We start from the raw sequence: 24174 nt of genomic DNA, 5'->3' as shown, positions 1-24174 counted from the left end.
ATTTAGTTTTATTAATTTTTAGAATTCTTCTACTTAATAACTTTATATCACATGTTTACTAAATAAAATAAAAAAACAATAAGTGTATAATATAATACTACTAATAGAATTTTTTAATATTTATTCTTCTCTCACCTAGTTCATCATCACTTTCAATAATAAAATTGATTTCTCAATTCCTCTCAATTTATTTTATTTAATTATTATAATTTTTTTAATTTATATTATAAAATATAATAAATAATTTAATTTTTTTAAATTTTAAAATAATAATAATATTAAAAAATAATATCTTAATAATATTTTATTTAATTTTTAACTTTTAACTCAACTCAATTCATCTCAACTCTACAAACCTGTCATAATTGTTGACTTGTCGAGGCCCAAGTTCAGTCCCGTTTCATTACACACTTCCGTCGTCCACGCCACCATCAAGCAGAAACATAAATCTCTCTCTCTCTCTCTCTCTCTGAAAACTATACATTAGCGGTGGCACCTTTCAGTGACGGTATTCAAGGTTAAGTTCGTTCAATATCTTTTTGATAACAATACCACCACAAAATACTAATTGCCTTGTGTTAAATCCAAGATTTGGGGTACTAAGGTTTTGAGGGGCTTTTTTCTTTTTCCTGTTTTTTGGGTCTTTAAAGATCATAATATCTTTTACCCGAAATAGACCTACACGTATCTAAACCATTTTTGCTGAATTACCTGTATCTTACTGACCCAATTGATGAGTACTTACATTCTCCCTTACTCTGATTCTAAAAAACCAGTTTGATGAAACGTTTTGAATGTCTCAAAGGTTTTCATTTCTTGCTATATATAATGCAAAAGCGGTTTAGCCATTAATGCTTTCTTGTTGTCAAGACCCCACCTGCTCTCTCTCTCTCTCTCTCTCTCTCTCTCTCTCTCACCCACTGGTAAACCCCCTTTGGACCATTCTACAGCACGCCTGTGAATCTTTAATCTTTCACTCAACGAGATGGCAAAGAACACAGCTTCACAGGACCCAGAAAACACAATGACCCACTTTGATTTCTTGAAGAAATTTAGGCGCTTGAGCCCTCTTGAGCCTTCTCTAAGTATTATCGCCTTCTTCCTGGCCACCCTCTTCTTCGTTAGCTGTTTTTTTAACTTGGATTACTTCAGTATTGGTCGTGGATTCACCTGGAACGGTTCATCATCATCAGCCAATGTGCATGTACGACGTGAATTTCTTGATGAAGGTGGTGATGGGTGCGATGTTTTTGATGGAAACTGGGTTTGGGATGAGAGCTATCCACTCTATCAGTCACAGAACTGCTCTTTCTTGGATAATGGTTTTAGGTGCAATGAGAATGGTAGGCCTGATAGTTTCTATACCAAGTGGCGTTGGCAGCCCAAAGATTGCAACTTGCCCAGGTTATATGTATCTTCATCTCTCTCTCTCTCTCTCTCTCTCTCTCTCTCTCTCTGTGTCAAGTTTCTTTTTTGGTTTATGGGAAAAGTTAGATAAATTAATAATTAAAAAAACTCGAATGTCGCGTTTGGTTTGCTTTCCAAAGATTGAGATTTTGCCCGAGATAAACTACGTAGATGATTAGACTCATTGTGAACGCCAGGCGTCTAAAGTTTCTTCGGAACCGAATGGAGATTTCACGATATTTGTATTTGCACTTTCTGTTTTTCCCTGTTTTAAACTTTAACTTTCCAGTAATATTAGTTCGTAATGTAAATTTTGAGTTTGTAATTTGGTATTTACACATAGTTTATGACCAAAGTAACTTCGTCTCAGATTCTGTTTTCCCGGCTGTAGTTAAGAAAATGTAATTTTTTTTATTACTCTTTGGACCTTAATTCGGTTTATTGCTTTTTATGATATGACATCATTATTATTGTTTGTTGGGGTGGTTTTGATTGGCATACAGCTTGTTCCGTGTTTTTTCTTCTGTAGCTTAGCTCTGCTCGTGAATCTTTGTCTTATCTATTGCAATTAAGGTTTCCTCTCTCGAGCCATCAACTTGTTTGACCACCCATTTTTACGTTTTCTATTTTAAGAAGGTGATTATGAGTATATTCATTTTAAAGGTAAGTAATAGTTTTCTTCTCCTATTTGTTAGTACTACAACTCAGCCTTAGTGATCTTTTAACGAGTAATTATAGGCAATCCCAAAATCTGAATACATGGTAGTATTGTCCTACGACAGTCCCAAAACCTGAATACATGGTAGTATTGTCCTACGACAGGACGCCATATTATGATCAAAATCTGGTGATTCTGTTGGCAGTGTTAATGATATTACATCCTGAGTGAACGGGTGGGAATACTATCTCATTGGTACTTCGAGACTGCCTAAGGGTTAGTCTTGTTTAAAAACATTTTCCAAATTTCAATAATCATGCTCAATTGTCTGTGTACTTAGAATTTTGTTATATCTGGTTTTATTGAAGAAGAAATTCTTATCTGGGGTTTTCTTCTGCCTCTTGAGAACAGATTTGATGCAGGAATGATGTTGGAAAAGCTGCGGAATAGGCGGATTGTTTTTGTTGGCGACTCAATAGGAAGAAACCACTGGGAGTCCCTCCTCTGTCTGCTTTCCTCTGTTATTCTTAACAAGACTTCTATCCATGAGGTGAATGGGAGCCCAATTACAAAGCATACGGGCTTCTTGGTTTTCAAGTTTGATGACTTTAATTGCACAGTTGAATACTACAGATCTCCATTTCTAGTAGTCCAGGGCCGGCCTCCAGCTGGAGCTCCAGAAGAAGTGAAGGTAACTCTGAAAGTGGATCAAATCGACTGGGTTTCTAACAAGTGGAGAGATGCAGATGTGCTGGTCTTCAATTCTGGGCACTGGTGGAGTTATGACAAGACCATAAAAGTGTAACTATATTCTATCCGATAAACTTTTCCTAATAGCTGATTTGTTTACATTCATTTCATAGCTATTTTCATCTAGTACCAAAAACACAGGGATGCGGATATTGGCAAGTGATCTTATGGAATTAATTTCTCCAGAAGACAAAATCTTCAAGATAAATAAATTTTGCATAATGTGGCAATTTGGTTAATTATCAAGGTTACTTTAGGAAGAGAAAATCATTTGAGAATTTTCTTTTTGGCTGATAGCTTGGAATGTAGGATGTGAAAAGAGTCAATGCAAGTAAATTTGCTCATTGAGGTTATGTATCAGCTCTATCTTTATTTGAAAACTAGTCACACACCCACGCTATGTGAGGGAACAAGTCCCTAAATTATCATAGGAAAAGAAAAAAGAAAAAGTCATATTATGTGGTATCTATGATTAAAGTGGAACCTTTAGGGTCTTTTTGGAAGTCGAAATCAAAAGGTCTTATGAAAATTGAAAATCAAAGGGTTTTTTATGCAACAAATGGCTGTTTGAATAGTTGGGAGAGTGTAAGAGATGGGGTGAGTGGATGACCATAATGGACAAAGTGGAAATGTTGGTGTTGTAATTTAGAGAAGAATAAAATAGAAAAAAAAAAGAAGGTAATTAGGAAAATATTGAGGTGGCTCACTGAGAACAAAGGAAATACTTCAGAAATTATATGGGGAATATATTCTATGAGAAAACTGATGATTCTCATAATTCATAATTCAGAGAACCTCAAGAAAACCAAAAGCACAGCATTAAGCTAAGTACAATGCAATTCTATACCTGTGTTGAGTGTAGTCTTGCTATATTTAAAAAAAACAGAGGAAAAAAGAGATAAATCATAGAATTTGGAAGTTCATAAACTGAGCACTTTGATGCTCACATTGCGCAACATCTATTTCTCTGCCGGTATGTATAGTTCTTATCTTTTGTTTTTAGTAGCAATCTACATAATGTGCAATAACAATGTGATTGGATGGTGAAGAGTAAGGGGAGTAGAGAGATGATTGTTATAATCACCCACTGCATTTAATATAAGAATAATTCTATTTGAAGGCCTTTACATTTGCATATAACTCTTGCATTTAACATATAGTTTGCCTGTAGAGGTTTAAATTTGAAATCATATATTAAAGGCATAAATTGGAACTAAGCAAAAGCGTCTTCATGAAATGTAATGCTGTTAGACCTCATATCAAACATCAATAGGGGATGGCTAAGATTTCTTTTTAGAATAAGAATTTTATTGATGCAAAACCATCACTTTAGGCGGAAGAAAACTGAAATAAAACAGCATACACCTTTGACCAGGACAAGGTGTTAAGTATGACTAAATTCTATCTATAGACTTTCTATACACAATTAACCTCATTTGAGCCGAAGGACTGGTAAACCCAACTTGTCTATTTTCAACATGCCAATTAAAACTTGTGGTAAATCAGAACTCCTCAAGAATTCACCATTGCAGTCACTTGCCCCTTGTTTTGCCTAGAAATCCGTCGCTTGATCGATCTCTTGAAAAATATGTTTCAAGAGAATAAGCCCTATTTGGATAATGAAAGTGTTTCATTTCTTCTCATCTCATTATTACAATTTTTTCAAATTTTCACACAAAATATAATAGACAATTCAACATTTTCAAATTCTAAAACAATAATAATATTAAAAAATAATATTTTATTCAACTTTCAACTAAAACCATCTCATCTCACTATCCAAACTGCACCTAACTCTTCCTCCGTTAACCCAATTCTTGATCAGTTCCCAATGTTCCCAAACTGACCTAAATACCTCCCCCCTTCTTCTTCCACCACGTCAAGATTAGCATGGAGACGGTCTCCACTTCAACTTGATTGATTTGGAGACTTTCACATAGCTTTAGTCCGTCCAATAGAGCCCGGTCTTCAGCCATATTATCGGTTCCTTCACCATAGGACTTGGAAAAGCCTGCAACAAAATCACCTGCTGCACTTCGAATAACGCCACCCCCACCACACTGCCCTGTGTTGCCCAAGCAACTACCATCAATGTTTAATTTCACAAAGCTAGGATTCGGTTTGGCCCACCTTAGAATAATGGCTTTTGGGCCTATAGTAGGAGCTATTGTGATTCCGAGCCGTTGGAGAACATGCTCATCGGATTTTTTTCAGTACTTTGGATTGTAAATGATCCCCATCCTCTCAGGCAAAAGTCTTTGATCTTGTGGCACGCTGTTTCCACTATCTCCAATTTATTTTCCATACATGCCTTACATCTTCTAAGCCATAATACCCAGCTGATAGTAGATGGTAGAAGGCCAATCAAACAGTTGAGTTGGGACACACTCAATGCTTTGTTGAACCACCACAGGACCAACTCACGCCAACTTCTCATCACCCTACAATTTAGACCCAGCAAATTAGCAAAATAACTCTAAACAGCTGATGCTACTTCCCCTGCAAACAAAATGTGATCTAAGGACTCGCAGGCAGCCCTTGAGCAGCAATTACATTTTGAGGCCAAGGATACATTCAGACTTTGAATACGACTTTCAGTTGGGAGGGCCTTGTACAGACCTTTCCACATAAATATAGAAATTTTGCTGTGAACCAGTTTATGCCATACCCATCTTGCCCAACTTACTTGTTGCCCCTCTTTTCTAGACACTTGCCAAGCTGTTTTTGTTGAGAAAAGTTCATTCAAAGATGGCTTCCATATCGGTTTATCTAATCCCGCTGACCGAAAGACTTGCTTGGGCTAATTTCAGCCATCAACTCTACTCCAACCAGCTTTTTGAGCATGTCCAAATTCCATCCATTTTCTTTCAAGGTTTCGTCTACCTGCAGATTAGAACAAAAAAAAAGGATTCCACCTGCTCCACCAACGGTCTACAGCTTAACCAATTATTATACCAAAATGAATCATTTCCATCATTGAGAGTCCATCCAGTGTGCTTGTTTGCTTCTGGGATAAGGCCTAGTATTGATTTCCAGAGATTAGATTCACAGCGGGTTGGGAGGATAAAAGAAGGATACTGCTGTTGTGAGTATTTCCACCTAAAAAAAAATCAGACCACAGGGATTTCTCATGTAGAGATTTTCAGGCCAATTTCATGTGCAAAGCTTTTTTTCAGCTCCTGTAAATCCCTTACGCCAAGTCCACCTTTGTCCACAGGTTTGCAAATTCTATCCTAAGCCACCCATTTCCTTTTGCTTTTCACATCCTTACTCCCCCAGAATAAATTAGCCATGAGCTTGGAAATATGACTCATCACAATACCAGGCACATCTAGAACTGAAAGTAAATGAATAGGCAAACTGGTCAGGACATGTTTGATGAGTGCTGACCTTCCAGTGTTGGACAAAAGAGCAGCCTTCCACCCAACCAATCTCTTCTCTATCTTCATAACAAGTGGATCAAAGAGGCGAGCAGTAAGCCTACCTGTGTGAATTGGAGCTTCCAGATAAATACAGGAAATTTGGCCTCTTGGAACCTTAGTACTCGAGTCCCAATTGATTTCCTAGCAGCAGAATCATATGCTAGAAAGTATATGGCAGACTTGGCTTAATTGACTTTCTGGCCCGACATCTCTTCATAAGTTTTAAGTGCACAAGCTTTTAGGGAACTCTTAGATCCATTTAAAAAGATAATCAAGTCATCTGCATACATGAGATGTGAAATCGACTGGCAGCCCCTTTGAATTTTAAATGCCCATAATTTACCCTCACCATGAGCTCAATTAATCAAGTGACTCAGCACTTCCTCCGCAATGATAAAAAGATACGGTGAAAGGGGATTCCCTTGCCTGACTCCACGAGAAGACTTGAGAAAACCTCAATAGGTGTCATTCATCATGATGGAGAAGGAAGAAGAGGTGATGCAGTGAAACACAAGCCTAAGGGTGTAAATCGGTTCGGTCCAAGGGGGGGGTGATGGATCATCCATCATTTTCCCTTGAATGGACCGGACCAGACTGAACATCCATAGGGATCGGACCGAACTGGTAGCTATCGGTCCAGTCTGGTTAGGCCCAATTATTATTATTATTATTATTATTATTATTATTATCATTTTAAATTTTTTTAAATAAATTAATAAAAAAATTTATTTAAGTTATTAAATTAAAATTTAGTGAACTATTAATATAGATTATGTAACTAACTCATTAAAAAAATATTTTATATGGTCAATGGTAATAAATTAGATGAAAATTACATCATTAACTTATATAATTACTATATAAAAAGAATATATTAAATTATTAAAAATATTTATAAAATATATATAGGAGTTTGGTCCATTCAGTCTAGTCTTGTCCAAAATTTATAGACCTTGGGATCAGACTGAATGGTCTCGGTCCACAATTTATGGGACCGAGACCGACCAGTCTGAAGTTTGGTTCGGTTTGGTCTAGACCGACCGGCTTACACCCCTCCACAAGCCTAGGGGTGTAAATTGGTCCGGTCTAGCCCAGTCTGGGGGGGTGATGGGTCCATCATTTTTCCCGGACCGGACCGAACATCCATAGGGACCGGTTCAGTTCGATCAGTCTGGCTCAATTATTTATTTATTTATTTATTTTTTCAAATAAATTAAATTCATTAATAAAAAAATTTATTTAAATTACTAAATTAAAATTATGTAAATTATTAATGTAGATTATGTAACTAATTCATTAAAAAAATATTTTATATGGTCAATGATAATAAATTTGATGAAAATTATATCATTAACTTATATAATTACTATATAAAAACAAGATATTAAATTATTAAAAATAATTTTAAAATATATATAGGAGTTCGGTCCATTCGGTTTGATTTGGTCCAAAATTTATAGACGTCAGGATTGTACTGAATTGTCTTGGTCCACAATTTATGGGACCGAGACCGACCGGTCTAAAGTTCGGTCCAGTCTAGTCAGTTTTTCCGGTCCAGACTGACTGGCTTACAACCCTACACAAGCCGCCTCCATTCCTCTGAAAAGCCAAATGCAGCCAGCACTTATGAAAGTTCCACTCCAGCCTATCATAGGCTTTAGCCATGTCCACCTTAATCATAATATTGCACCCTCTGACTCTAGAGTTTATACTTTACACCATCTCTTGAGCTGAAAAGATGTTCTCGTGAATACTTCGTCCCTTCAGAAAAGCTCTTTGGTCCTTGGAAATGATTCTTGGTAGGAGGGGGGAGAGACTATTTACCATAACTTGAAAATCTTATAAGCCATTGAACAAAGACTTATTGGTAAGGCTTAAAAAATTCCTTGGGTGTTCTTCTTTGGGAATAGTCACAATAAACAATGAAGTGTAGCATTGTGCCGGGGAACTCCTTTGAAAAATTCTGTGGCAGCCTCCAATAAATCCATACCAATTATATCCCAGCATTCCACAAAAAAACTCGAACCATACCCATCCGGGCTGGGGCAGCTGTCCAATGGAATGCCATCTAGTGCCTCTCTAAGTTCTCCCAAGGATGGAGGCCTGCGAAGACTACAACGGCTGTCCTCTTCTGAAACAACAGGTTTCAAGAGTGAACCCAAATCCCTGGGTGGTTGAGTACCAGACGAGGTCAAGGCCTCTTGAAAATATTCGACAACAGCATCATGAATAGCTTGAGTTGAGTCAAGTATCTCCCCACTCTCTAGGGTCATCCTGTTAATCATGGACTTGGATCTTCGTAGCTGAATAATTGAGTGAAAGAACTTGGAATTGGAGCCCCCTTCAACCATTTAACTCTGGATTTTTGCTTCAATAAAATTTCCTCTTGAAATAGGAACTGATCCAGTTCAGCCTTCTTGGTTATCAGTTGTCTCTCTGCTTCAGCTGAGTAATTTGTCGTCAATACAACTTCAAGTGCCAGAATTTCATCTTCCAAGTCTTGTAATCTTGTTTACACTCCCAAACACCTCTTTGTTCCACTTGTATAGAACCGGCTTAAGTCTTTTCAACTTTGCTGCAAATTCAACAAGACTCTCCCCATGGGCTGATTAAGTCCAGCTTTCCCTCACCACCCTAGAAGTCATTGTGTTTGCACCACATATGGAAGAATTTCAAGGGAGAAGGACCAGATGGGGAGAAAGCATCATCTGAGCAAATTGTCATGGGGCTCTGATCCGAGCATACTTTTGGAAGATATTTCAGTTTCAACTTGTTGGCAGCAACCATGCCAGGGCCAGCAAGAGTTCTGTCTAATCTTGCCCATCTCCGAGCAGCCCCTTCTCTACCTTCACACCAAGAAAACTTTGACCGATATAAAATAAGATCCAGCAATCCACCATTATGAATAAACACATTAAAGTCATCTACAGCTCTGGGTTTTGGAATACCCCTAATTTTTTCAGATCAGTTCTAAAAGCATTGAAATCTCCACTAACTTCTAGTCCATGAGTCATAATGAGGAGGATTTCACAAACAGATTTTTCCTACATGATCATTACAGCTTGGCTTAGATGGAGAAGTGCTTCTGGTGCAAATCTGAGCTTCCAATTCCAATTTCCAAATTAGCTAATGCTACATATAATTTCCACAGAAAAAGTCAATGAGGAAAGAAGATTCTGAGGTTTTGCACTCTCTTTGTCCAATGATACCTTCTTATTCACTTGGAACTGACGATGCTTTCTGGCACACTTTGTAGATGACCATGGAGCTGCTAACACTTTTTCTTGACATTCGCTGCAATATTCCCGTTAACCAATCACTGCTGCCACCCCCAACATCATTGTCATCTCACTACAAACATTATTGCTCCCATCAATGCTATCTGTATGCTATCTGTACACCTACTTTTATTATATTTTACTCCTTCGTATTCTGGTCTACTTATATCCTTTCTAGGTCACTTTGATCTCCTTCCATCTCTATTTTTATTCTTCCCTTTTTTTTTTTCTTATAAGATTCCCTTTGAGATTTTTTTTGACGAGTTCCTGGTTAAGCTATTGTAATTTCGAAAACAAAATCATGCAAACATATGTACACAAAAAAAACAAAAAAAAAAGAGTTTATGTTGCATCATATAAACCCGATGAAAGTAAAAACTAAGTTAATGCAGAAGGTCATTTGTTTGCAGAAATTTATTAATGTTTCTGTTGTAAAGGCATCATTGCTTCCAGATATAATAGTCAATATGGTGTGAACTTTGTATTTGTTAGGGGTTGTTACTTCCAAGAAGGCGAGGAGGTGAAGATGAACATGAGTCTTCAAAGTGCATACCGGCGATCGCTTGAGACTGTAATTGATTGGATTGGTAGTAATGTGAACATGAGCAAGACTTATGTTCTCTTCCGAACCCCATCTGCCGTGCATTTCAGGTTTTCCTTTCCACCCTTTTGTTAATGGGAGTCTCAACTGATTTATTGTTTTTATTATCTTTCTCAATCTCCTAAAAATTTAGCTTGACTTTTGAACTTTGGAGGTCTTTCATGGTTCACATTTCCTGGTTCAGCATTTTCATGCTTGGCCTATATCTAACAAACCTTTTTTTTCATTTTTTATTTTTATTTTTAAATAAGTAACTATATCTAACAAACTAAGGTCAACTATCTCCATAGGTAGCTTAATTCTAAAATATTTATACCAGAGGAATTATGCAGAACGCTAACTTTTGGCTCCCGAAAAGATACTTTTACCAATGTTTTGAATACCGTACCGGATGTCGTACCGGTTAAGGCACTGGAACGAAATATTTCGGTACCGGTACCGTTTCGTGTACCGTTTCGGGATAGTCGATATATAAATAAATTATATATATAAATATATATATTAATTATATTTCAAAAGAATAATTTATATATAAATAAATTATACATAAATACATATATCTATATAAATTATAAATAGTTTAGTCTAAATTAGGGGTAAAAAAATAAATTTGTAGTTTGAAAAAATGAAAAAAAAAAAAAAAAAAAAAACGAAACCGAAATACCGGCCGGTACGGGCCGGTACATAGGCCGGTACAGGCCGAAATCTCGGCCGGTACGGCCGGTACCGGCCGGTATTTGAACCGGTACGAAATTACAGAATTTCTGTACCGGTCCGGTGGCCGGTACGGAATATACCGGCCGTACCGGCCGGTACGGTACGATTTTAAAAACACTGACTTTTACAGTCCTTTTGCCATTTATCATGGTGTGGAAACCCAAATTCTTTTCTCAGTTATGTTGTCTCATTGCTGACAGAATATGGATCAAGTGCCAATGGAAAATTTCAAAATTATCGGTAGTTCTTATTTTTGTTGATTTCAGAAGAGAGAAAATACTTCTATTCACTTTCTGTATATGGATGTAACAGAGGTGGCAACTGGAATTCTGGTGGTGGTTGTCACTTGGAAACACTACCTGACCTAGGGTTATTGCCAGTTTCATCAGACATCCAGTTAGAAATTCTCATTAATATGTTATCAGAGCACTCAAATGAATCACAAGTGATGAAATTGGATTTATTGAATGTGACGGACATGACACGAAGAAGAAAAGATGGCCATGCTTCTGTTTACTATTTAGGGCCTGACACTGGGCCAGCCTCTCTCCACCATCAAGACTGCAGCCATTGGTGCCTGCCTGGTGTCCCTGATTCATGGAACGTGCTTCTTTATGCACTTCTCCACAAGCGAGAATTCTTTGGCCGATGAATGTCGACAAAACCTACTCAATCTATGTTATGATTGGTATCAGATACTTCTTTTTCTACGGTGCCTACTCCCGTGACTGCTTGCTCACTGCTTTCTCAACAACTGGTGAAATTGTCGTATATAAAACTGGGAGTTGTGTATAGCCCTTTTTGTGTTCAGGTAAATAGGACAGTTTACCTTACCAGTTTAAAAATTTTGTTGCAAAACAAGGAAATGCAAGTTTGTCTTATTCTTGTTTCTGTACTTTTGTGAGTGGCATATGTCTGCTTGGACTGGTCTAGAGATGATAAGCACTAACTAGAATGGAATCATGCCTATGTTGTTGGGAGCTTAATCTGGAATGCTTGGTGGCACATATTTCATCTGAGATACAGACGGTTGATCTATGAAGGGTGCTAAATTTTAGGGTCAAAGTGTACTTAGCAAGGCTTCTTGAGGCAAACTTTGATAGTTGTGAGAAAAGATGTACGCACATAGGCTTTTGTTATTGGCACATGATCTGATTCTTCAGAAAGAATAGAAAAAGAAAATGATGTAATGTCCTTGATGTTTGCACAAAATTTTGGATAAAACTTTTATAAAGATGTTGTAATTTTGTTTCTTACTTATCAAAAAAAAAAAAAAAAATTGTTGCTAATCCATTTATATTGGAGAATTCAATGCCTTTTCCACTCTCCATGACTTTCTTGGAAAAAATGACGGTAAAGAAAATGAGACCGTTTGAGAACTCTTATGCTGATCCAAAGCATGTTGCTTTTCCTTGGTTAATGCTACTGGCTCCTGAGTTCTTATGCACTTCTTTTCTTGTTGGCATGCTTTTTGAATTTTCAGATTTAAGCCTTTCAGCTGTGTTCTTATGCTTCTATATTAATTGCAAAGTTGCGCTATCATTGATTGAAAATCAGAATACGGTTTCTGATAATCATCTTGGTAAAGAACAAAGAATAAGCATCCAACATGTTCATGCCATTCTAAGACTACGCAGTATGATCATGAAAGACCTTTTTAACTTGCATCAATTGTAGTGTTTTCTGCAGTTGTCATAACTCTTGGAAAAAGATCCTCTCAAGTTCTTGTCCAGACTTTAGGACATCAAATGGGAGACATAGGGGGTTCTATTTCACCAAGCCATTGATCCGTTTTTTCATATTATATCTTGCTTTATGTAGAAATTGTGGCATTCAGCCATCCTTCATCTGAAACTTCATTAGTCTGTTTCAGTCTTTTATAACTCTTGGTTAGAGGTAAGCATAGTTGATGCCTGTGAGGAGATGCTACTCTATGTGTTCTTGGGGCTTCTGAACGATCCCCGCAATGCAGTTTCATGTCTTTCTTATTTTATGTGTACTTGATCTATCATTGGAATTCTTGGTTCTGTACTAAATTACCTGAACTTGCTTGGGAAAGACATCATGGCATATTGTTCTTCTTGCTAATATCAGTTCACTAATTTTCCCAGGTATGCATGGCATTTAGTTATGTAGCTTTAACCAGTTTGGTTTGTGCAGGGTAAAAGAAAGAAATGCTGCAATTTTCTTGGTGGCCTGATAAAATTTGAAACCAAAGAAAATTCTTCTGAATTGATTTACTTATTTGTAATTATGGACCTCTTCAGCTCACTTATCATCCTTAAGAGGTTAATTGATGAGCATTACTTAGTGAATATCATTAGTGGATGAGACAGAATTGATGACTTTGTAATTTAATTATAATAAAAAATTAAATTTATACAATTATATTACAATTTATCTTATAATTATTACACAATACTTGTAATAGAATAAGCCCCAAGATCATAGAATGCAGATTTCATCCTCCACCCCCCCCCCCCCCCCCCCCCCCCCCCCCAAAACAAAATAGAGAAACGCGTCAGGATTTTGTCTCAAAACAAATTACAATGATTCAGATATTGAAATGTCTTATCTCTGGGATCATGGGACCAGTTTACACACACGCACACACACCAATTGGCATATGCAAAATGTTTTTGGGTGGGGTATACCCAAAAACTTCATGTCCCCACTTTAAGAAACAAGTGCATCTAAACAGCAATTCTGTTTAGCAAGCAAACATAGAGAGGGACAACCTGACCTTTCATTGTCAAATGTTGCAGAAATCATGCTGGCCAGCTAAGAAAATAACCCCTTTACGCGTGGGGTCTACAAAAACCATATCGACAGCCATATGGACAGCCATCTACAAAAACCATAAGGAACAAATTGACAAAATTGGGGGAGAACCAATTTAATGGATTATTAACACAACCCCCCCTCTCTTTTTTTTTCTCTTTCAAAGAGTCGGTAGCCACCCACATAGCAATTTCGTCTCAGATTTATTAAGGAACCTCACTTATGATAGAGGAATACCGTTAAACAATAGGGCACTTTACACAATTATCAATAAAAACCCCAAACAACAGACCAACTTATTCTAAGAACAACAAAAAAACCAACTATACAACCCCAAGTGTTGGAGCCCCAATTTATCAAGTCTAGTTATGCCTTCCAAAAGCCGTGGTAAACTATGATGTCTCTCATATCATACATTCATTCCCATTTCACCTTGCTTTGATAGAAAATCTTCCGCTTGATTTCCTTCGCGATATTGATGTACCACCATAACTAATAGCCCCTCAAGTGCAACCTTTAATTCCTCCCAAAAATCTCATAAATACCACAAAGTGCATCTCCCTTTATTAAGCCAATCCACTATCAAACTAGAATCACTTTCAATAATTATATTAAAACAATTAAGTCTTCTGCATAAATGAATCCCTTTTGAAATAGCGCTTAGTTCAGCTTCATTATTAGTACCGACACCGAAATGAGTTGAAAAAGCCCTCTTCACATTACCCTCTGCATCTCGTACCACACTCCCTCCCCCCAGACTCCCCGAGTTACCATGATAGCTCCCATCACAATTTAGCTTGACCCAACCCGCACGAGGTTTTTTCCAGACTACAAGTTTCTGCTGTCTCACACCCTTGCTCGGAAAATCCACTTGAAGCTTCGTCAAAATATGCAATTCATTCGAAGATAAAGGTCTAGATGAAGTTATCTCTCCAGCTAACATCCGACCTAGTATTTCATGGACCACCACATTTGATCGACATTTTCGTGCACCCCCTCCATTCGTGCCTTACAACGTCTCGTCCAAAGGCACCAAGTAATTAAGCACAGTAAAAGACCCAGTAATGTACCTGTTATAGATGACTTTTTTGCACATTAAAACCACGCTGAGACCCTCACCTTCCATGAAGAATGTCTAGAACAGGGGACTCCCAGAGCAACACTTGCTCGATCCCAAACCAGATTAGGCAATTCATCCGAACATAAAACATGATCCATTGTCTCAGCACATCTCCGTAAGCAAAAATTACAACTTGAAGCTAAAGAAACACCCCTCGCTTGCACCCTTTCATCTATTGCAAGTGAGTTAAACCATGCTTTCCATAGGCAGATGAACACTCGTTTAGGTAACAACTGGTGCCAAAACCATTCTGTCCACTGCATTAAAACACCTCTGGATCTCACCACCTCCCATGCACTCGGTGTTAAGAACTTGCCATCCCGTGACGGAGTCCAGACAAAGACATTCTGTCCTACTTTTCCAGCACGAACCATTCGCAAGATTTCTGAAGTAGCCTCTGCACCTAACAATTTCGTCAAAAGGCCAACATCCCAAGACTGACTTGCCCAACATTCCTTAATACGAAGCTTAGTGTTGGCAATGTCCTCCCTGCACAGATAGGGGACCCGAAGCAAGCCATCTATCATACCAGAAAAAAGCATTACCTCCTCACACCAACACTTTAGTATTCTCCATGACCTTAGGCAAGGTTGAAATGGTAGACCTCCAAAAACAAGAACCTGTAGAACTCCCAGTAGCAATATGTCCATCTTTGAAATATTTCGCTTTAAAAAATTCAGACCACATATTCTCAGAAGACAGTATTCGATATGTGAACTTCATGTGTAGCGATCGTTGCATTGCTGTAACATCTCGCACACCCAGTCTCCCCTCCGTTGTGGGCTTACTTAATTTTGACCAGGATCGCCAATGTAACTTCCTCTTTCCATCCAACTCCCCCCAGAAAAAATTAGCCAATAAGGAATTTATACGAGAAATCGTAGCCCCCGGTAGACCAATCACCGACATAAGATGTATGGGCATACTTGACAACACATGGCGCAATAAAATAAGCCTCCCCCTTTGAGAAAGCAATTTGAACTTCCACCTTGCCATCTTCTTTCTAACTCTTTCTATCATGGCTCAATAATGCGAGCTGTCAATCTACCAGAAACAAGTGGTGCATCCAAGTAAATAACTGGGAATTTTCCTTCCTTGAAGCCTGTTAACCTCAGCAAGGCACGCTTTCGAGGATTCGTAATTATTTTTGATGGGAAGATTGCCGACTTCTCCTTACTAATTAATTGCCCTGACCACCTTTCGTACAAAGCCGGAGTCTCAACAAGTCTTTTTATTGATCTTTTCCCACCGTTCGCAAAAATCAGCAGGTCATCGGCGTATAATAAATGTGAGATCAACAGAGCCCCAATCGGATGAGAAAAACAACCAATTCGCCCTTCCTCAAAGTTTTTTCTTAAGCAACCGCATCGGCACTTCCTCCATTATAATAAATAAATAAGAAGAAAGAGGGTCCCCTTGTCGTAACCCCCACGAAGGTTGAAAAAATCCTTTAAAAGTCCCATTCATTATCACAGAAAACCACAGACTCTTTATGCACTCCCCCACAAGGCGGCAAAAATTATTGGAGAACTCAAAAGCCTTCAGAACGTCCAATAAAAAATACCAATCAGCTCGATCATATGTCTTTGCTATATCAATTTTCACCATCACATTACCACCCATAATTTTCTTATTCAAAGATTGAACCATTTCCTGGGCAAGAGAAATATTCTAAAAAATGCTTCGCCTTGGCACAAAAGCACATTGTTCAGGAGAAACCAGCTTATGCAAAATCCTTGTCAATCTATTTACAATGATTTTTGAAAAAATCTTGTAAGCCACCAAGCACAAGCTAATAGGGCGGAACTTGTCAAAACTCGAAGGATCTTGCACTTTCGGAATTAGTACAATAAAAGAAGAGGAAAAAAACCTGGGTAGAGACTCGCCACTAAAGAACTGTTGTGCCACTTCCAAAATATCATTTTTAATAATATCCCAACAAGCTATATAGAATGCAGAACCAAAGCCATCAAGCGTCGGACTACTTTGTCTTGGAATGGAGAAAATCGTATCTTTCACCTCTTCCTCAAAAGGCACCATACAAAGCATCATATTTTCCTCATCTGAAATGACATTATCAATAAGGCTCGACAAATCAGGTTGCTCGACTATCGAAGACGCTATCAATACCTCCCAAAAATACTCAGTGGCTCCTGAATGAACCTCTTCTGCAGTAACTAAAACCCTCCCATCTGCTAAAACCATACGAGCAATGTGCCCCTGCTTCTAACGCTAGTTTATCAAAGCATGAAAAAAACGGGTGTTCTGATCACCCTCTGTAAGCCACTTCGTTTTTGCCATTTGTCCCAGCCGTGTAGCCTCTATTTTCTCCCAAGTTTGGATCTCAAGTTTGGTGGTAAAAAAATTAGCCTCTGTGTCTGGTGAGAAACCCAGCTGGAGTTGATGCTCCAAAATCGTAGCTCTTTCCTCAAGTTCCTTTAGGATAACATCCACTCACCCAAACACATTAATATTCCAAGCTATCAAAGCCACCTTAGTCCTCTTAATTCTAAGAGCAAGTTGCCAAAGACCCCTAACTGAATCCTGTCTATTCCAAGCCTCCTCAACATAAGACAAAAACCCCTCATGTGAGCACCACATAGCTTGAAAGAGGAAAGGGGCGGGGCCGTAATAAGAAAAGGGTCTATCCGAGTGGACTACCATCAGGCAAGGATTAGACGTCTTCCGACTCAAATATACTAGATGAGCAGATAAAAACTTGGTATAGTAAGCATTATTGATGACTACTCTATCAAGTTTAGCCCAGCTTCTTGAAGTCCCCTCATGGCCATTGCACCAAAACATTGCTTGCCATCACTAGCTAAGTCAAAGAGACCATAATGATCCAAACATTCGTTGAACTCAGACATAGATATAAGTGGACGAGGACTTCCACCTATTCTTTTTGAGTCCGTGCGAATAACGTTAAAATCACCGATTACAAGCCACGACTGATCTCCCACCTGCACCTCTTCCATAACACGCCACAGTTCTCTTCTTTCAACATAATTGCACTTAGCATATACAAACGTAACTAAAACCCATATATCTGCCAAAGTAAACCAACCTGTCACCGTCTGAGATGAAACTCCCAGCACCTCAAAAGAATTCGGATCCTTCCAAAAAATCCACAACTTACCCCCCTCCACTTCATTCGAGCAAAAATGATGGAAATTCAAAAAATTCCCAAGTAAAGACATATGTGCAGCTACTACAAAAGGCTCCGAAATGGCTACTAAAGTGGAATTTTTCTTCATGATAATAGACTTTAGCCTACTCCTTGACTTGCGTAAACCCCTCACATTCCAGAACAAAATTTTATCAATCATAAATTTAATTTTCGAGGCCAGGTGTGCATCCGTTGAGATTTTTTCACTGATTTGCTATTCACAGGTTTTGATTTATCGATGACTGGATCCATATCAGAATCATATGCCTTCTCTTTCCCCAACCGCACAGGGATTTCTCCCTCCTCCTTGTCAAAATAAGAAACCACACCCCCTCCATCATGTTGTAATATTTTAATCGCCAATGAAGATGTCGGCTCCTCATCTCACCACACCTCCTCACATTCGGTTTCATTATCCACATTTCCATCCTGGACTAACTCGCCATGCACAACATTATTATCCTTCCCATCCTGGTTTACGTCCCCTTTATTTGCCAATACCTGGTTCACATCCGACACCTGCCCCTCACTTGCAATCATCAACAACTCGATACCAATCACCCCAGGATCACTACATGCAGGAGAGATCAGCAGATTAACCTGCCCCACCGCTATTTTCACAGGATCTTTACACACCAGATTTCTTGCAGGGACAACATGCCCTACCTCAGTAAGCACAGGCTCATTATACGTAGAAATGTCCACAGGCACAACATGTCCGCCTTCTTTCAACTCAGGCTCTTGACACACAAGAGTTATCTCAGGGGCCACATGCCCCACCTCATTCAGCCCAGACTCATTACATATAGCAGTTTCCACAGGTGCAGCACGTCCCACCTCCATCCCCACAGGTGATTTACCAGACCCCCTGGCTTACCAAACCCCTCAGTAGATCCATCCCCACCTTTTAATTGCCAAGTCAATTTTTCTTTCTTTTTGCCGTCATCCTTCCTCCTTGCACCAACTCGACAAACGACAGAGGTGTTGTTAGACCCTCTAGAAAAGTGGCCTCAGGCCAAGCCTCGACATGATCACTGACATGCCTAGTCGGCACCACTGATGAGCCACCAGGTAGGCCAACACGCCCACCTACTTGGCCAGCACGCCCAGTAGGCAGACCCACTTGGTCAGCTAGCATGCCTAGTAGCCTGACCAGCATGCAGGCCATACTAGGCCATGCGTGCTGCCCATCAGCCATGCAGCCTGACCAGCCCAGCTAGCTAGCGCCCATGGCACTAGCCATGTGGCCTGACCATGACTAGCCAACCAACGCCCATGGCTCATGCCATGGGCCATTTTCAGCACGGGCCAGCACCAGTCAAGTTGTGGGCCCCCCATGGGCCCCACGGCCATAATTATATTATTATGTTATTTTCTTATTCTAGTATTTATATATTTCCTTATTTTAGTACTACTAGGAATGATTTCCTTATGTTAGTATTACTAGGAATTATTTCTTTATTCAAGTACCATTAGGAGTCTTCCCATTGTAAGCCTATATAAAGGCCACCCTAGCCCCATTTTGATTATCTTTTAAAAAATTCCTTTGTGGACGGCTTATTTGTTCTTGAGATCTCCTTCGGTGCTTGGCACTTGGGCTATTTGGGTGCAACCCGTGTGAATCCCAAATAGAGATTCAACACCTTGACTTTTGTGGACGGGTGTTGATTCAATTATTAATCTTATGAGCAAGTTTGTTTATCTTTTCCATTATTGAGTTGCATTCTTGTTATTTATTTATTATTTGCATTATTTTTATTGCAATTGATATTATACATCACGCCTCATCCATTCCATTGCTAGATCCACCATTCCAACCCACTATATCTACTTTTTTAAGAAGATATAGCTTTGTTGGACTCTTCCCTTCACTTTTCCTTCACTTTCCTACCATCCAAACGCTATATTAGCCTCCATACAACCTTCCACAATCCTAGATCTAACTTCCTTTCATCATAAAACCCTAGATCTAAACTAGATCTAGTGCCTCCATATTCCCTACACAAAGCCCTAGCCTCCATAAGGAATTCCTATATTTTAGGAAACCTTAAACCCTAACCTCACTTCTATAATTACCAAAATACCACCCAAGGGGCGCCTACCATAAACCCTAGATCTCACCATTCGGCCATCATCATACCATACACCATACCATACCATTCCATCAAAATCCCAATTCACCAATTATAACACCAATCATCCATATTCACCAAATATCATCACTCAAGACTAGGACTTAAGTAAAAGGGCAAGCAAGAAGGATAGACTCTTCGGTCATAGTTGGATGAAGCGGATCTAGAGAACCATAGTGTTTAGGGATTAGACCGAGGTCCCTAACAGGTGTGCCCCTGACGAAAACATTTCTGACAATAAAAATCAATTTTCTTGTATCTTGCCTCTTGCCAAATGCACTTTGTAGGTGATAAAACAATAGGAAAACTCTTAACCAGCTCCATCATCAAATCCACTTCCACATAGATCCTCGCCCTTGATGCTCTAGTATGATGAAGCGTGGCATTATCCATCCCAAGAAAATGACTAAAGTGGGTGGCTAGAATTTGTAGGCAATCCTTCTGGTATAAATGCATCAGCAAACCTGGAAAATAAATCCATTGCGGGGCTAAAGGCAATCCTTTGTTCAAATCAAATTCTTTCATTCATTTGAAGAGCCGAAAAACATAGCCCTCCATTGTTTGCCCTTCACGTGCCTAGCCATGCACAAAATCACGTTCATTTTTCATCTGAATAAGCACATGAAATTCATCCATAAAACTAATCATCGGAATCTCTACCAGGCCCCAAGTTTTCAACACTATCAATTGAATATTATCAATAGATGGACGTTGACGTACAAACTTCATGACAAGAGCGAACCGAAACTCTTCAGCGGCCTTGTTTTAATGTTTATCGTCATTTTCTTGGGAGTTTTGGAGAGATTTTTAAAGAAGAAAGTTAAAGTTTTGCAACATTTATAACTACTTATAATAAAATTTGATGATTTTTCTTTTGTTCCAACAAACATCATTTGCTTGAATGATGATCGAATAGGCAATACTTTAAGTAAAATGCTATTTTATCATAATTTAAATATCATCATTTCATCGTCTCTTGAAGTGACATTAAACTGTTGAAAGATAAATAACAAATAACAAAAAAGTTTTCTAATCATTTAATGATGAAAAAATGATAATTAAAATAATGATTAATACAATTTCTTATAACCTGAATTGGATCCTTTCCACCTCACCCTCTGTCCCTTTTTTTTCCCAAACTATCATCATTTGAGCATTCTCATATTCTTCATTCTTGGAGGAAAAATCAGATTTATGAATCATATGTATGTTGAGATAAATACGATAAAAAAATTCGAAGTTTATAAAATATATGATTTTTGAGTAAGGAAATATATATATATATATATTTATTTATTTGATATATATATATGTATTTGTGTGTGTATATATATATATATATATGTATATATGAGATTTGTTTTAAAATGGTCAAATTTAAAGCTCATTTTCCATAAATTTATTAATGCCGATCCCTTTGTAGCATGCTAGCTAGAAGCAGTATCCGCTCCTTGTAAAAATAATTAACTCAAGATTGTCTTTGATTCATATTTATTCTACTATGAAAACTCTCTCTTGGAAATTCTCTAAATTGCTAGAGGACTCTTTCTCCTTTATTCTTTCTCCTTTCTCCTCTCATGCCTTCCTTTCTCCACTCTCTTTTCTCTTCCTTTCCCCTTCTTCTTCCCTACTCTCTCCATACCTCATTCCTTCATTTTTCTTCTTTTCTTATTTTATTTTATTTACTTCGAGGCTTAAAAGACGGATCTACAGTTCTTCGACATCTCTGGTGAGGCACGAGTAGCACAAGATGCTTCCTAGGCCGATCGTTGGGAAGATAGTGGTAGATCACCAAATTAGATTGTTCAGATCTGTCTTTTATGACTGATTTTGAAGTCTACCAGAGTAGATCTAAACTTTAATTCTTCATTTTCATATCTATCCTTTTGCTTTCATTTTTGTTTCCTTTTGTTTAGTTAAAAAAAAAAAAAAAACAGATCATCTCTTGGACGTTTTGTTAGTAGAGGTTAAGTCTTTTCCTCCTATGAAGGGTGGAGTAGGAGTATCTGTTTTAGACAGAGTGCCGTCTCTTAGACGGTTTATCTGTAAAGATGTACAACAATAATTAAGACCAAACTAATCACAAATGAATTTGTATATTGATAGAACTTCAAACACAGTAGTTGGCTTGTGATATGAGAATTTCCATATATGTATTTGATTATACATAGGGTTGTGCATGTTACCCGCATACCCGCTTAATCCGATTAGGATGATCCGAATCGATCTGTATTTTTATCAGGATATTATTTGAGCGGGTCTCCAACTCGACTAATAACGGTTTGTATAGTACTACTCAACCCGTCTGACATAATTTCAGTCCTCAAAACTCTACCCAGTAACTGCCCAAGTCTCATTCATGAGAATCCCAACCTCCTTCCATCGGATCAACTGAATCAGCTCAAGGACATCTTCTTGAGCTGAAGCATTGAAATGGATCAACAATCAAATTACGCTGCCCATCGATTCGCCAAAGAGAAAAGAAGGCAACCTGCAAAACCGAGTCTCTTGTTTGACAAAATTGTAGATGAGGCCACAAGCAGGAGAGGAGGTGGAGAGCAGAAAACCTTGGCAACGAACGGGCACCGAAATCAATGACGGCAATATTTTTCTGGGTCTTGAGGAGCGAATTGAGGGAACCCAAGTTCAGCAAGGCAATCTTTTTTCCTTTAGCCTTGCGGACGAGCTCATTAGATAGCTGCAAAGTAGTCTAGCCGGCAAATGCTAACTATTGGATGGCAGAGGTTGCCATTATCTATGATCTAATTAGCTTCTTGGAGGTGGTGGTGTTGTAATATTTGCAACAAAGTGAGAGAGGGCAGTATGGAAAGAAAGCTGATATATGGAAGCGTAGAGGAGATGGGGCAGAGGGTGGGACCCAAGTTTGCGTGAACGACCTTGAGGGCGTAGACATTGTGGGTATGTTTGTGGCGGACTGCCATGGCCAAGGACTTGAAGCTTTTTGAAGTTGGAGAAGGAGATTGCAGTAGAGGTTAGAGGCCTATTTTGTGATTGTTTCATAATTTAAACCCAGGTAAGATTGTATGGGTTCGACCTGGTTACACTCTGATGGATGCAGATCAGATCAGGTTGCCTCATTGTAATGTGGTTGATCGGATCGAATCAGGCACAAACCCGATTGGGACATATCGGGTTGCAGGACTAATTATACAGGTAACTTTTCTCTAATGAATTAATGAAGTCAATTTTCCATAAAAAAAAAAAATTGTATTCTAAATTCTACATCATTACAATAGAGCTCCCAATTAATTGCTAAATATTATGACCTTATTATAAAAGATAAATGCTTTAGCTACAAAACGATCCTATAAAAATAAACCCACGAATTGGTGTGGCTTGATATGATAGTTAGATTATAAAGCTACCATCTCTTTAATATACTATCAAAGAAAGATAAAGTGTTAACATACTATCACTTTATTTCTCCATGTTTTAATTTCTTGAGATCTTGGTTATAATTATTTTATAAATGAAAACTGTTTTATTCATCAAATCCTTTAGAGCAAAAAAAATCATACATGAAGGACAATCCTCTATATCCACAATTACACCATAAACATGTAAAGCATTTTGTGCCAATGCATGAGCTACATTATTAGTCTCTTTTCTCACATGATGAGTAGAACACTAGACATAATTTTGGAGGTTATTCTTGATGTCACTAATAATCATGCTAGCACTGGTCTAGGACTCCTTAGCATTTGTGATGTCTTGAATGATCGGTAAAGAGTCACACTCTAGTATGACATATCTAGGGCCTAATTCCAGACCAAATAGAGTAGCTTGAAGTGCATCAATTGCTTCAGCAACTAGAGGATCGGGGAATAGGGGTTAGTTCATCCTCATTATGGCTATAACTTTACCTTCCCAATTTCAAACTATGATACCAACACCAATTTTGAAGTGATTTCTATCAAGCACAGCATCCAGTTTATCTTAAAAGTGTTCATGGGAGGAGGATCCCATCTTTATTACATTTTACTAGAAATGTCTAACTTACTAGATCTTTGTGTATGTATAGCATTCAGCTCCTGCAAAATTTCTTGTGATTTCTACATCACTGCATTTGGATGTTTGAACTCTGCTTGGAAAACAATCCATACCTTCTTTGCCAAACT

The 24174-nt window shown here is 38.2% G+C and overlaps 1 protein-coding gene across 2 annotated transcripts; it reads left to right on the top strand.

Annotated features, from left to right (window-relative positions):
- The first annotated feature begins 397 nt into the window (after positions 1-397).
- LOC122315579 (protein trichome birefringence-like 10) lies at positions 398-13166 on the top strand. Of its 2 annotated transcripts, XR_006244059.1 has the most exons (5): positions 398-1404; positions 2477-2866; positions 10008-10166; positions 11146-11644; positions 12994-13166. XR_006244059.1 is itself a non-coding variant. In XM_043131572.1 (4 exons), exons 1-4 carry the CDS (start codon positions 986-988, stop codon positions 11483-11485), a joined length of 1308 nt encoding a protein of 435 aa, XP_042987506.1. In that variant the 5' UTR covers positions 398-985; the 3' UTR covers positions 11486-12086. The 2 variants fall into 2 exon arrangements, 1 of the variants encoding a protein (XP_042987506.1); XM_043131572.1 differs by lacking the exon at positions 12994-13166 and having other exon boundaries at positions 11146-12086.
- The last annotated feature ends 11008 nt before the right edge of the window (positions 13167-24174 follow it).

This window comes from Carya illinoinensis, chromosome 7, assembly GCF_018687715.1.
Source record: "Carya illinoinensis cultivar Pawnee chromosome 7, C.illinoinensisPawnee_v1, whole genome shotgun sequence".
In the NCBI taxonomy this organism is placed as follows: Eukaryota; Viridiplantae; Streptophyta; class Magnoliopsida; order Fagales; family Juglandaceae; genus Carya; species Carya illinoinensis.
The sequence above is the reverse complement of the archived record's forward strand: the minus strand, read 5'-3'. Positions and strand labels throughout refer to the sequence as shown.